This window comes from Schistocerca serialis, chromosome 5 (assembly GCF_023864345.2).
Source record: "Schistocerca serialis cubense isolate TAMUIC-IGC-003099 chromosome 5, iqSchSeri2.2, whole genome shotgun sequence".
Lineage (NCBI taxonomy): Eukaryota > Metazoa > Arthropoda > Insecta > Orthoptera > Acrididae > Schistocerca > Schistocerca serialis.
In genome coordinates, this window is record NC_064642.1 from 37,123,806 (window position 1) to 37,139,743 (window position 15,938).

Sequence of the window (15,938 nt, forward strand, 5' to 3'; positions counted from 1 at the left end):
GAAAGTGCGATAGGACTGCTCTTTTTCTCTATAGACAGGGTGAGGCAAAAAGATGTTAACTTTAAATGGGTGTTCTCTTCTTTGTTTTTTCGCTGATTAAACCACAGCGTCCCGATATTCCATTGAAGAACAAAGGAAGGTAGCTGCCTCAAGGTATTCCAGTCCCCAAGCACCATAAAAGAAAAATTCAAGGCCTGGACTGGATAGGGTGCACCATCAAGCTTGACAATTGGTAGGATCTGTGAGAAGTTTGTAAGAACAGGGCCATTCAAGATGATTGCAAGGGAAAAAGTAGTAAAAACAGATCAAGATGAATTGAAGAGAATATCTTCATCCGGGGAGTGACGGTAGCCTACCCATACAAATCCTCACGCGTACTTTCTCTAATGGCTAGCATTTCTCAGAGGTCAGTGGTTAGAATTTTGCACCATAATTTAGGAATGAAGCCATACCACTTGCAGATCGTGCAGCAGCTCACAAATACAGACAAGCAAGCATGTGTACGTGCTGCACAAATTATCTTGGAAATAGTGTACATTGAGCTTGACATTCTGCTCATGTTTTATAACAAGGCAACATTCCACATCAGCTGTCATGTGGACAAGCACAACTGTGTCATCAGGGCCACCAAGCACCACTTGGTAGTTTGAGAACACATGCGGGATTTCACCAAGGTCAACGTTTTATGAGCAGTGAGCAAACCTAGAGTGCCTGGACCCTTCTTTTTTTGAACAACAGTTCATCAGGGGAGAGAATTACCATGCCATGCTCAGCACTTGCCATATTCCAGTGAGGGTACTTTCAGCAAGGCAGCACCTCTGAACGTTACAGACAAATGGTTTCAGATCATGTGCTCGAAATGTTTGGCAAACATTGGATGGCAAGGCGGTTCTCTCCCACAGCCAGCACATTCACCCAACCTGATGCCATGCGGTTTTTGGCTGTGGAGCATAATCAAGGATTGTGTCTATGCCAGCAAACCTAGCAACTTGGGCAACCTAAAGGACCACATCCCTGCCCAAATGGCTCAGTGGGCCTTACAATCAACAACTGACAAACTCTAGAAGTCCACTGACCAGGATGGGTGGCAAATTGAAACCCTCTAACCAAGTCTCTGTCTTTTAATTTCACATGGTTAGACACCCACTTAATGTTAACATCTTTTAGCCTCGCCCTGAACATAATGATCTGACAGACTGGACACAATTTCTAGTTGGTGTGGCATATAGCAGCTTGCTCTAAATGCATAAAATGTAATTTAATGCAGATGAATAGAAACTAGAATGCTGGGTAATGTTAGAATTCAGCATTAGTAGAGTGCTGCTTCAGAGTCACGTCGATTAGATACATAGGCAAAACACTGCACAGTGATATGAAATGGAACGAATAAGTGAGGACTGTGGTAGGGAAGGCGAATGTTCACCTTGTGTTCATTGGAAGAACTTTACCAAAGTGCAGCTAATCTACAAAGAAGACAGCATATAGAACAAAAGTGCAACACATTGTTGAGTACAGCTCGAGTGTGTGGGGTCCCCACCAGATCAGATTAAAGGAAGATAGGGAAGCTATTAAACTGCGTGCTGCTAGATTTGTTACCGGTACATTTGGAGGTGCTTCATGAAATTGTATGGGAATCCCTAAAGGGAAGGTGATAAGGTGATACTTTTTTCATGAAAGACTATTAAGAAAATTTAGAGAACCAGCTGACAGCAGAACAGTTCTACTACTGCTATGTACATTTTGTGTAAGGACCATGAAGACAAAATAAGAGAAATAAGGGCTTTTACGGAGGCATATAGACAGCCATTTTTCCTTCACTCCATTTGCATGTGGAACAGGAAAGGAAACGACTAGTAGTGATACAATGTAGCCTCGGCCACGCACCATGCGGTGGCTTGTGGAGCAGTATGTAAGTAGAGGTAGCTGTACCTTCCCTTGACGTGTTACTTGAGAGAAAAACGAATGCATCCCTGGGTTACACATTGTATACAGAAAACCACGGACGCTGACCTCTATCTCCATACCTCGAGCTTTCTCCAACCATCACAAAGAACTTTAGTGCTCAAGACTCTGATCCATAGAGCTCCAACACTTAAAACACGCAGTTTCATTGAAGAAATAAAACATGTTCCAAAAAAAGAGGTACTTGGACTGCCAGAGGTAAGGGGTCTCAGATTGCCAAATGGAAGGGGTACTAAGGTTGTCAAACTGCACAGGTGTTGCATCAAAATCAGGAATAACAGAGAAAGAGGTTGAGAGCAAGGAAGATAAATAAAAAAATTCTTACCTACCTTGTTCCGATCCGATATACAGAAAGATCAGTACACTGCTACGGAAGCATGGGATCCTGTATATTTCACTACCTTCAACTAAAATACAAAATCTTCTTTGCAACATTAAAAACAATCTATGTCTCCAAAAGCTGGGTGTGTATTGCATTCCGCGCATATGTGACATGTCTCAGGTGGGGCGGACTATCAGAACACACGAAGAGACATACCCCACTAAAACAACTAAGCAAATGAGCTGTCGCCGAGCACAGCTACAAATATAATCACAAAATATAAGATGGGACCGGAATGAAGGTGCAAACACCAAGTTTCTGGGGCAGCATAATTGAAGAGCCTACCAAAATAAAAATGTCAGAGAACCTAATTAACGAAGGTGGAGGTTTGAATGTAAACAAGACTTGGGGTGATACGAATTTAAATTCCACTGAGTAACAGTGATTTCGCAGCCAATAGCAGGTCGGTAGGAGGGGTAGCTGTGCAGAAAAAATTGAGGATAATGGGAAAAAACTGATATCATTTTAATGTTCAGGGAGGCAAGTTAATAAAGAACACCACTTTCTTTCCAAACCCCAGACCCCTTTGTCGACCTGTGTTATTAGCAAAAGCTGGCGTGTCTCAACACAGTGTCAGAAGGAGTTTCCAATCGCCTTTCTGGATCAACAAGCAGCTTAAAGGCATACGGCCATTTCTGTCCCCATTTCCCAGTTTCGATAAGCAGCTGGAGCCGTGAGTGAACTACATAGCCATTTTGGAATAACACCTCAAGGCCCACGGCATTACAGGTGACACTCATCGAAACGCCTTTTCAATTGCATACTCAGACGCCGAAGTGTATAGGCTCCTCCAACAACTCAAACTGCTGGGTTCAGGTACCAATCTCCTCCAAGAAAATGCTTGTCTGCCCTGTTCTACAAACACCTTAAACATGGAGGTATCCAAAGACAGCACACCAGTCAACTTCCAGACAGACATCAGATCTTCTTTCACAATCCTTAACTGCGAAGATATAGGCGTCTAAGTGCACACCATCCTGAATGTTCCATAAAATATTGACCAGCTACAGTAGAGATGACATTGCAGCCTATGGCCAATTATTACTAACTGTCCAGTACAAGGATTCTGTTTTTCTGCAAGGTGGTCCGATCACAAGGCACTATTAATAATTTGCACCTCGACCTCATTCTCTGCATTAGACCTAGAATTGACAATTTGATTAACTTGGGTTCTCCTGCCCTGCACACACCTTTAGGACTCCTTATGGAAATACTGTACCACCTACAATGGGAAGACAACTTTTGTCTGAGTCCACATTACAATGAAACTGCCAGCAATTCCGAAACTCTGTAAGGCACAGAATGTCTCCTTTAGCTTGAGGGACAAACAACATTTGGAACTATAAAGATTGTAAGAAAAAGGCATCCTCACTGAGATTACTAATACCTTTTTTGGCCAGACCCATTGTGCTGTTGGCAAAACTGGATAGTTCCCTTCGTGCCTGCGGCGACTTCAATTCCACGATCAACAAACAAATGACCCAATGCTCACAGTGAAGGACATCATGGCTAAGTAGGTTTGGGCACATTTTTTTAAAGATAGCTTCAGGAAGCTTATCTCCAGCTGCCCTTCGATGAACTCAATGCTATCTGGAGCAATTGATGAACGGTGTCCCAACAGTTGCCACTTATGTGTATGGCATTATTGTCATGGGGACAGACCCAACATATCTGTTTCACAATATGAAGCAGCTCTTTCAAGGTTCTTGGGACGACTAACTTATAGTATAATAAGGACAAATGTGTTTTCTAATCTTTTAAGTGGGACTACCTAGACCACATCTTCAGTGCTGCAGGAATTCAAACTATGCCAAAGCACACTGAGGCCATAGAAAATATGACAGTTGAAGCCAGTTCTCGGAATAATAATTTATTACAGAAAATTAATTCCTCACATAATACCCATTAAAGAGTCACTGCAGCACCTGTTATGCAAGAATGTAAAGTATCACTGATCAACTGCCTTCCAACAGGCCTTTCATTACCTAAAATGGGCAATCCTGAAGCCCAACTGTTTTTCCATGTACGATCCTAAGAAGTGCCTGCAGGTGTTTAAGATTATGCACAGGGAGGTGACATCCCTCATAAGGTCAGTAGTGTGGTGTAGCACCTTCAAAGGTGGGCATGTTCCTCGTCATGTACAACTATGACATTCAATATCACACCACACTCAACATGTGAACAATGACATTCTCTCTCATCTTTAGACAGGACAAGACACATCCTTCAATACAGCATCAGAAATTCGATTTCACACGGATGTAGATTCAGCGAAGGCAGTGGCACAATCCCCTATTAGTGCAACAACTATTGATGAGTGGGACATGTGCACCTCCCTCCAATATTTCAACAAAGGCTTAATCAGTCTTATACAGGGTGTCTACGTGGACAAGAAAAAAAAAAAATTCCCGGATTTCCCGGTTAAAAACACAATTTCTCCCGGATGAAATTACGTATAGAGCGGGTGAAAATACATCCGTGTTAAGTAACAGTATGCTTTCCCTCGGAGCTGTAAAATCTATCAGTCCTTTGAATCGTAAAGGTCTTATACCAGCGGAGGAAGTCCCAGCATCTTAGGAAACGAAATCCAGGAAAAACAATGTGTTTGGAAATTTGTTTGCTGCGAGACAATATGCACAGAGTTTATTTTCGTATTGCGAAAGTATATACACAAATTCCACAAATTCCAGCACGGTAGCTTCCGAAACTCTAAAATAGAGATTGCGTTGAGCGATGCACTTTTGTCAGCCGGTCATAGCTCGTGTCACGTGATCTTGCTAGCGAATGACGGCAGTTATTCAGAGCACGAGGCCTACGAGAAAGACAGGCCGCGGCGCTAAGTTACGAAGGTAGGCCGAGCTCGCTCAACTCAACAAAGTGCGTTTCTACAGTGGTTAACTCGTAAGTAGATGCGTATGTACGAACGAGCTCGCTCAACTCAACAAAGTGCGTTTCTACAGTGGTTAACTCGTAAGTAGATGTGTATGTACGAACGAGAATTGCATCATCTACTGGCATCCACTGTTATTAGTCCTACAATGATAGGAAGTCCGTAGGCCTACTAACAGGCACTAATTTGGCAATTAAAATCGTGCCAAAATGATTATCAGTTGCGTAGAAAAGTCGAGATGTCCTGGCATGAAAAGACTTGTGACATTACTCAGTAACACATTATGCACATTTTTTGAAGGTCGATTACACTTTTTGCCATCGATCGCATAATTTTTTATCTATGTAAGAACAACATTAAATATGAAAACTAACTCAGTCTTTTTTTAGCGTGTGCTACACGTTAAGTCATATCAAATACAAATGTGCCAATAAAATTTTAAATAGTGGGATAAATGACTTATCTTCTGGGCCCGACATTTTTCAAATGGCTGATCCTCAAAGTGTTACGTTTTGAATGAGAGTTATAACACCCTGTGATTTAAGAAATTCACTGCTCATTCCCACACGTAACATAAATCATCTTGCGTGGAAATTTCCTTTGAAAGTAACGCATCTCAAGCCACTATTCGTAATATTTACTGGTGATCTGTTAGAAATGCAAACAATTGTGACGTCACGCACATTGAATGCACATTAGTTGTTACAGATGTACCGCATAATCTTCGACCTAAAGCCTTTGACACTTTACGGTGTCGGCAAACTGGTCGGTGCATTGTGTAAATTACCCATTTTCTATGCAACTAAACTTTTAGTTTGGTGTTATTCCCTGATTTATGTTTCATTGCTGCAGTATTATTCAGCAGTAGTGGACTAAAGTTCTTTGTCAGAGTATCAGATCTTACACGTCAAACCTACAAAACTTTAACTGAAATCTAAAACAATGAAAAATCCCGGAATTCTAAGAAATTCCCGGGTTTTTCCCGGATTTGTCCTGGATGAAAAAATTCCCGGGTTTTTCCCAGATCTCCTGGGCCGTATACACCCTGTTATATCAAACAATTAAATATTATCTGTGGAGATAGGAAATCACGGGAACAACTGAAATAGGGCATCACTTCACTGCAATTTGCATTGATTGTAACACTTGATGACAGACCAAGAAAATGTCTGCATGTTACACTTGACAGATAATAACACTATAACAATAATTAACACCTGATTCAGTTTTCTGCACTTTAGTTAAAGTTCAAAAGGAGAACACAATTTAAGTTCTCCCATAAATATAAATATGCGTCTAGGTGTGTTAAAGAACTGGTTATAAAACAGTCACTTAGAATATCACGGTGGCACACTCCATTTAAAGGGAAAATAATTAGCAAGTTCACACATTGACTGGAACATTAAGGTGAATAACAGGAAAGTGAACCGTCTACAACACCTTACCGTGACAGTTAACCTCAAATAAGTACTTTTCTTTACAATATGACATTAAGTACAGCTCAATTAAAAACTGGTGGAAAAACAGTAAATTGGAAATTGCCTACTCAAAGGAGCCGCACTCCATCTAAACACCCTAAAAATGGCAAAATGGCAACTTAATGGCTACGTAGAGTAACAAAATTAAGAATAGCGTGCTTATAGATTGACTAGAATAAAAGGAATAAATAACACATACACGGCTTCTGACGGCCAACAAACTGTGTTGGGCTATTGAGCAGTGATTAATTTAAGCTAGTCACAACATACGCCAACCAGGTTAGCGGCATATTTAAAGACAAGCGTCGAGCAAGAGCCCTGGTCAGAAGGTAATGGAACCAGTACTAATTTACAACTAACTACAGCACTGAAATCAATTGATGACAGGTTGACCATTACCAATGTGCCATAGAATGGACAGTCAATAGACTGAACACTCGGCTGAAGCCAAAGTACAATGCTGAGGGGCGAAACGCCCAGCCCAAAGCATGTTTAGCACAAACACCTAGTTTGAGAACAAAACAACCATGAAACAACGGGATGATATTGCAGCTGGCAGTACAAATGCCAAAGCCTGAATACAGCCTTAACCCAAGGCAGGACTAAAGCACGCTAGTTTCTCTATCAATTAAAGTTTCAAAGACAATCAAAACTAGCAGGATTCCCTTATACGGCAGACATGCCAACACTTCCGTTAATACCTCAGAATCAACTAGCACAACATAATTCGTTGACACATTTCAGATAATATTTTAAAACATACTTAAATACCTTTGTTTACCACAAGCCTTAATTAGTTAATAGGTTACGCTCTGTTATTGATGCCACACAAATGAGGTAGCAAGTTAAGGTCTGCAATTCTACTTTGTCATTTAACACACGTCATGATGAGGAAAGAAAGAATCCATAATTCAAAGTCACTACTTGGATTCAGTAATTGATGATGTGCTTAAAATCAACAGACAAAGGTGAGTGTCAAGTTTACACTCGCAAGCAGCAAATGCAGAACACGGGCATAAGGTGAGCATTAAATAAACTGCTCCTTGTTCAATCATTTACACACTGACGAAACAAATAATCTTTGCCGAATTATTGCAGATGCGGGAATCCCCAGTTGCTTGCAAATGACACAAAGACTGGTCAAAACGTCTTACTTTAAGTCATATGACGTCCGTAGGTTAGGAGTTTCAATGTTCAATGGACAACCAGGCCTCATCCCCTTGGATCCACCCGAGACCAAGATCATAACATTGGCTGGTATCACGGTTTTAACAGTGCATCACACCTGACACGAGTCACACTAAACCATCAACAAACGGCGTGGCCTCCTGTACACTCCCAGATGTCCGCAATTAGAGTTCCTCCTCCCCACCGATGCTCTCCCGCAAACACGGTAGGCAGCCGGCCGCAGCAACGCCACAGCGCCCTCTGGCTATGGTAAGATAACAGCAGTGCGCAAAGCAGGAATTTCAAAAGGAACAAGCTATAGACAAGGAGGAAATGCAAAGAACCAACTGTGACATTTCGTCATGGTTCAATAAGCTGGTTCCTGACAATCAAATCCAACAGGAGGTCTCAAACATCATCATCAAAGGTTGGCCAGTCGATAAGAAGTTCATCTGCAATCCAGAGATAGCTGCCTAACAGCAACAAAGCCATGAGCTCACAGTCTTGAAGAGAATCCTCCTCCTCCTCTTCCATGGTGAGGACAGCAATACATGATGTCCTTCATCAATGACATTGGGGCACTGTACCCACAAAGGACAACACAGGAACATGTACACTGGAAGGGTACTGAGAGGAACTTCTAATGCTCCTTGCTCCTTGCCAGTGCTGCCAACATTATAGTTATAGTTTGTGAAGGCTTCAATGAGACTCTCAGTACATCTGGAGAGGGACCACTCATCACTGCAAATGCAATGACCGTGGGTGGCTAGGCTGCATGGAGGGCACTTCTTGGTATGGAATGGGTGACATCTGTCAAAGTGGAGGTATTGCTGGTAATTAGCAGGTTTGATATGGACAGAGGTACTGATGTAGCCATTTATGGGGTGGAGGTCAACATCTAGGAAGGTGGCTTGTTGGGTTGAGTAGGACCAGGTGAAGCAAATGGGGGAGAAGTAGTTGAGCTTCTGGAAGAATGGGATAGGGTGTCGTCACCTTCAATCCAGATAGCAAAGATGTCATCAATGAATCTGAACCGGGTGAGGAGTTTAGGATTCTGGGTGTTTAGGAAGGATTCCTCTAGATGTCCCACGAATAGGTTGGCAAAGGATGGTGCCATGCAAGTGCCCATAGCTATATCCCGGATTTGTTTGTAGGTAATGCCTTCAAAGGAGAAGTAATTGTGGGTGAGGATACAGTTGGTCATGGTGGCTAGGAAGGAGGTCGTCGGTTTGGAATCCATCGGGTGTTGGGAAAGATAGTTTTCAATAGCGGTAAGGCCATGGGCATTACGGATGTTTGTGTGAAGGGAGGTGGTATCAATAGTGACAAGCAGGGCACTGTGTGGTAAAGGGACAGGAACTGTGGAGAGTCGGTGGAGGAAATGGTTGGTATCTTTTATATAGGAGGGTCGGTTCCAGGTATTCAGTGGGGGTAGAGTAACCGGCCATAATGAGGCATCCTGGATGGTTGGGTTCATGGACTTTAGGAAGCATATAGAAAGTACAAGTGCAGGGAGTGGTAGGGGTGAGTAGAGAGATGGACTCCAGGGAGAGGTTCTGGGATGAGGCTAAGGATTTGAGGAGCGACTGGAGATCCTGCTGGATTTCTGGAGTGGTGTCACTGTGGCACAGTTTTTAGGTGGATGTATCTGACAGCTGGTGGAGTCCTTCTGCCAGATAATCCTTGCCATTCAAAGCAACAGTTTTGGAGCTTTTATCTGCAGGTAGGATTATAAAGTTGGGATAAGCTTTTAGATGGTGGACTGTGGTTATTTCTGCAGATGTTAGGTTAGTCTGCATGTTGAGGGATTCTGGGAATGATGGTGAGGCAAGGTTCAAGGTTAAGAAATTCTGGGAAGTTAACAGGGGGTGATTTGGGGGCAGTGGGGGTGGATCACGGTTGGCCAGTGCAGATGTTAGGTTAGTCTGCATGTTGAGGGATTCTGGGAATGATGGTGAGGCAAGGTTCAACATTAAGAAATTCTGGGAAGTTAACAGGGGGTGATTTGGGGGCAGTGGGGATGGATCACGGTTGGCCAGAGGAGTGAACTGTGTTAGGCAGGGTTCAACATTGGTCTTTGGTTGAGCCTGATTGGTAGGGTTGGTGGCGAAAAAGTGTTTCCACTGTAGCGACCGGGAGAAGGATAGAAGGTCTTTAAGAAGTCCTGCATGATTGAATTTGGGAATGGGGCAAAAGGTGAGACCTTTGGAAAGGAATGATATTTCTATGAGGGTAAGGCTTCTGGAGGAGAGGTTTATGACTGTGTTTCAGATCTGTTTAGGTTCTGCATTGTGTGTGGTGGTGGGTGGGGGTGGGTGGGAGTTTTGGAGGGTGGGGTAAATGTAGTAGGTCTGCGAGACAGGGTTTGTCAGCTATGTGGGGACGGATAGGAGGTTGTTGTTCATTTCAATGACTGCTTCACAGCCTGTGCTATCCTTCCCACCACAATCATTTTTCCGAATTGGTAGGTGGGAACTTTCCCTGCAATATATCCTGCGTTCCTGTAACCCTCCTGGCCTCAAACTTTGTTAGTCATTGTCCACTCTTGTCCAGCCCCTTCTGTGTTCCAATTCCAGCATTACATAGCCCTCATTCCCTCATTGCACCAGTCATTTTACTTCTATCCTTTTCCACTATCTGCCCTACCCTACCTCTCCACTGCCCTCCATCTAACCTCCCGACTGCACATAGCTGCCCTACCCTCTTTCCACCTTGTCCCTGCGTGCTTCCCAACAGCACGTCACTGTCTGCCACCCCTATCCTACTATCCCTCCCCCTCTCCACTCCAGCCTCCTCCTTAGCCCTACCCAGTCGCCACTCCCATCATGCAATGTTGCTGCTGCTCGCAGTGTGGCCTCAGCTGCCTGAGGCTGCAATCGTGTGTGTGAGCTGCATTGGCGTGAGTGTGTATGAATGTGTTTGTTGTCATCTAATTTAGATGAAGGCCTTACTGGCTGAATGCTATATTTGTGACAGTCTTTTTGTTGTGCCCATCTGTGACTCAGCATCTCCGCTACATGGTGAGTAGCAACTTCCCTTTTCACAATATTATTAAATAATATATTCCCAACCAGAAGTTACAGTCAGGGAACGCTCACGACTTAACATCGATGCCTCTGTCAGGCCCGTAAGTGTGAATTGCATCACTTAGATGTAGATGTAGCTGAAAATACCTATAGTCATTTATCTTCCGTACGTTGATCCACATATGCATTAAACAGTTTCTAGATTTACCAGTTAGTATTAACAGTTTGTTGAAAGAATCACATTACAACACTAGATATTGTACAGCAAACAACAATCTTGATATTATGCAATGGCTATTCAAAGTACTGAATGCGATTTTCTGATGCACAATGGTGCATGTTCTGTGAGTTCACGTACTCTGACAGACTGAACTAGGTCTCATTTGAAGAAATGAAAAACTGAGGAGCCACATGTCCTAGTTGCACTTTACTCCGAAATCATCAGCAGAACTCATCATCAGAAAGTTTGTCAGACACTATAATTCACGCACAATAGTAAATTGTGAGGATACCGATGTATGACCTTTTTGATAATTATTGAGATGACAAACTCTTACTTCCCACTTGCATAGATAAACAATGGTCAGATTTAGTCAGGCTTTGTATCAGGCTTTCCTTCACTCAGCAATAGTTTCAGGTTTGAACTCTTTCTGAACAGTGACAGTTTGTATTTGCTACAGAACTGGGTTGATTTTGTGCCCACAGTTTCACATGTGCTGTTTTATCTTGACCACCATTTTATTATGCATTCAACTGGTCACTAAACAAGTCTGTTCCTCTCACACAGTCAAATTAATAAAATGTAATTGATTTTCCCATTTGTGTTGCTTCTGTAACCTGAGTAAACAGCAGGTACACTTGCAGACTGGATAGCAGTAGTTTTTCCCTGTTTACAAAAGTGAAAAATAATTGAGCCATTCTCTAAAAATATGAATGGATTGAAGATGGTGGAAAAGGAGAATCAATAAATAGATTCTGCTTCATGCAACTGGCTACCTGATATGTCCAAACTGAGGAATAAATCAAAACAAACATCTGAAGTAGGGACAGGCAACCAGTTTGGCAAACAGTAACATACATTACTGAGACAATGAAGACAGTATTACTGTAGGAGTAAGGTAGCGAGCTACAAGTAGTAGTCTTCTTTTATGAATTGTGATTTATTAGTCTCATAACATACACTTACAAATCATGTGATTATGGTACAGGCAGTATGTCTTCGGCAATAGTGGCGAGTGCCGACTTGGCGCATGGCACGCCTTTGTAGTGTCTATTAATAGTGAACATGGTAAAGGTGCCAGTTATATGAGGCACGTGATGACACAGCGAAGTACTTCAAACAGAGCACACCAGGGATACTTATGCGCAAACATGCAACAGCAACCATTTGGTGCATCAAAATAACAGATTCCAGCATTTTCTTTAATGGGAAGTTCCGGCATTGTGATCTATAAAGGTGGCACTTGTTAACAGTGTGCTTCCAGGTGTTATGCTGAGTTGTTGTTTGCATTTTATGCATAAACTGGCAACAACAGCTTGGCGTAACACCTGGAAGCACACTATTAAGTTTTCCTGTTCATTAACAAATGTCAATTTCATGTCAGCCTTACAAATATTTTCTGTGTTAGTTCTATTTTGTCTACCCTGTGCATGTTAAGGAAACAGATTAAATCAATATGAACTTTAGTGAATTATGAAGTGATAGGTCATCTAAGGAAAGTCAATCTGTTATGGTATAGACATACAAAGAAAATTCACTGAGGGGTTGGGAATGTCGTCACTCCTATTCGAATATTTCTAAGCCTGAAATCTTTCCAATGCAACCACCCACTATCATCTATTACAGTACCACAAGTAGCAAACCATACAATGTTACACATAGGTCCAGTTGCAGATCTACTCATGTGATTTGCTACTGCAATTGTGTTCTCTCCATGTCATCTACATCTGGATGACCACCATCAAACTGGCTGATGTATTACTGGGCGGAGATGACTTATTCATCTTCTGAACTATCAGTACCCAGTTTCTGATGATGCTACACCATATGCCTATTTAGATTCTCATCTCCAGTACTAGTTTATCTCAATTCCAGAGATGGAAAACTGTTCCTTGTGATATTCCCTCATCTCTCTCATTTACATTGATGTTTGTTAGAATTTTTATTCCTTGGCTTTTTTTATCTCCCTGTTGTTATCTTTGGCCTTATGCTCTCTCTGATGCCATTTCATTCATCTATGACTCCTTCCAAAATAAGATGGGTCCCTCTTAGCCTGTCTTGTGATTCATCTTCCTCAGATTCCTCTCCTGATTTTGCAAACTCTTTCTTCTTCTCTCTCCTGAAGGAGAACTCCTACTTATTTCTATTTGTTTCCATCAGCAGAGAATTGAGGAACTTGAATGAAAGAAGTAATTTCACTACTTGTACGAAACAGGTATTATTTAAATACTTAAAAATAAAATGTAAATCACTGTTAACTACTTACCACTTTGTATTTATGAGGAAATGTGTAACGCTCAATTGTCTCCTGATCAGCACCACGATTGGCATGGGCAAGACGACGCTGCTCCACTACACGGACATAATCCTCGAGTCTCGCTGTCATATGTCGAGCCAGGAAAGGAAAAGGAACTAACTCAGGCGCTAGAACTGGCGGAAACACCAGCTCAGGGCTGGTACTACCAGCAGTCTGTAAATAAAATAGAAATGATTTTGCTATGAGCTACTGAGATGACATTAGAAAGAAAAGGCTACATTTAAATCTAAAAGATCACCGATATTCTGTTCTCATTCTAAGTAATATAAACTTCTATCTGTGTCCATTCTTCACTGAAAGTAAAGTTCACCAGTTATTCCAAACATTAAATGTTGAACCCACTATGTGTTGCAGAAGCAGACTTCCTACAAATGTCATACATTCTTCACCTGTAAAAACTGGAAAGCCGTAGTGTACTCTTATCATTTGGCCGATATTTTGAGAAGACTTCATCAGTGAAATTTATCAAGAAAGCCTGCATCCCACTTTAAAATTTCTTTTTATGGTATGTGGAAATTCCATGCTGACCTCATCCATTAGCTATAAAGGAGGATCGGAAAGTAACACACAATAATTTTTTTAACCCCTGTTATGCACCAGGAATGCTGAAATTTCACAGTAATATAATTCGAAGCTTGTGCTACGGAGAGTAGTTTGTATTCATGTGCAGCTCTAGCGAGAGAAGCCTGAACTACAAAGTAAACATGGCATCCACGTTATTGTCAATAACTTGGGAAAAGCACAGAAACGTAGTCTGATACTTGTTGGCCAAAGGGCATAAACCAAGTGAAATTCACAGCCACATGCGTGGCAGATGGCAGTTATAAGAGTCGAGGGGTATGAAAGGGAAGCAGTGGTTGGGAAGGGAGTGAGACAGGGTTGTAGCCTATCCCTGATGTTATTCAATCTGTATATTGAGCAAGCAGTAAAGGAAACAAAAGAAAAGTTCGGAGTAGGTATTAAAATCCATGGAGAAGAAATAAAAAAAACTTTGAGGTTCGCCGATGACATTGTAATTCTGTCAGAGACAGCAAAGGACCTGGAAGAGCAGTTGAACGGAATGGACAGTGTCTTGAAAGGAGGGTATAAGATGAACATCAACAAAAGCAAAACAAGGGTAATGGAATGTAGTGGAATTAAGTTGGGTGATGCTGAGGGAATTAGATTAGGAAATGACACACTTAAAGTAGTAAAGGAGTTTTGCTATTTGGGGAGCAAAATAACTGATGATGGACGAAGTAGAGAGGATATAAAATGTAGACTGGCAATGGAAAGGAAAGCGTTTCTTAAGAAGAGAAATTTGTTAACATCCAGTATTGATTTAAGTGTCAGGAAGTCGTTTCTCAAAGTATTTGTATGGAGTGTAGCCATGTATGGAAGTGAAACATGGACGATAAATAGCTTAAACAAGAAGAGAATAGAAGCTTTCGAAATGTGGTGCTACAGAAGAATGCTGAAGATTAGATGGGGTGATCACATAACTAATGAGGAGGTATTGAATAGAATTGGGGAGAAGAGGAGCTTGTGGCACAACTTGACTAGAAGAAGGGATCGGTTGGTAGGACATGTTCTGAGACATCGAGGGATCACCAATTTAGTATGGAGAGCAGCGTGGAGGGTAAAAATCGTAGAGGGAGACCAAGAGATGAATACACTAAGCAGATTCAGAAGGATGTAGGTTGCAGTAGGTACTGAGAGATGAAGAAGCTTGCACAGGATAGAGTAGCATGGAGAGCTGCATCAAACCAGTCTCAGGACTGAAGACCACAACAACAACAACAACAACAACAACAACATGCGTGGTGTTTACGGGTACAGCTGTACGGGTGAAGCAATGTCACCATGTGGAGTGCATTTTCCCAAGAGGATTGTGTGAATCTTAGTGATTTGCCACACTCCAGGTGGCTGGTAACAGCTGCAACCCCAAAGAATGTTGGAGCGATTCAGGCAGCAATATTAAAGAACCTGCGTATGCAACTGCGAACCTCATCACAGCAGTTCAGCATTTCCTATGGTGTGGTGTATGATACTGTTCACAACAGACTGAAATGCCATAAAGTCATGCTCGCTGGGTGCCTGAGAACCTGACAGACAATGAGAAGGGCCAGCGAATGATAGCAAGCTCGGATCCCTTAACATATTATACCAGGGAAGGACACGAATTTCTGAAAAGAATCATCACTGATGATGAGTCGTGGGTGTACCACTACATGTCATAAACCAAGCTGGAATCTATGAAGTGTAAACATGCTAATTCCCCAGAAGAAAACTGAAAGTGATTCAGTGTGTTAGGAAAGTGTTTGTGACAGTGTTCTAGGACATGCGCAGTATGTTATTGGTGGACTTTCCTCTATATGGGACCACTGTGCATGCCACAGCCTACATTAAAACTGTGGTTAAGTTGTGTCATGCCTTTTGTGACAAATGCCACACTACGAATGATGACGGTGTCAAGCTTCTTCATGACAATGCTCAACACCGCCCCCCCACCCCCCT

General features: G+C 42.1%; 1 protein-coding gene across 3 annotated transcripts in view; it reads right to left on the reverse strand.

Annotated features, from left to right (window-relative positions):
• LOC126482304 (ataxin-2 homolog) overlaps positions 1-15,938 on the reverse strand; it is a 300,551-nt gene that overhangs the window by 41,266 nt on the left and 243,347 nt on the right. For all 3 annotated transcript variants that reach the window (XM_050106335.1, XM_050106333.1, XM_050106334.1), the window contains one exon: positions 13,392-13,595. In XM_050106335.1, the coding sequence (XP_049962292.1) occupies positions 13,392-13,595 (204 nt within the window). The remainder of the gene's footprint in view (positions 1-13,391; positions 13,596-15,938) is intronic.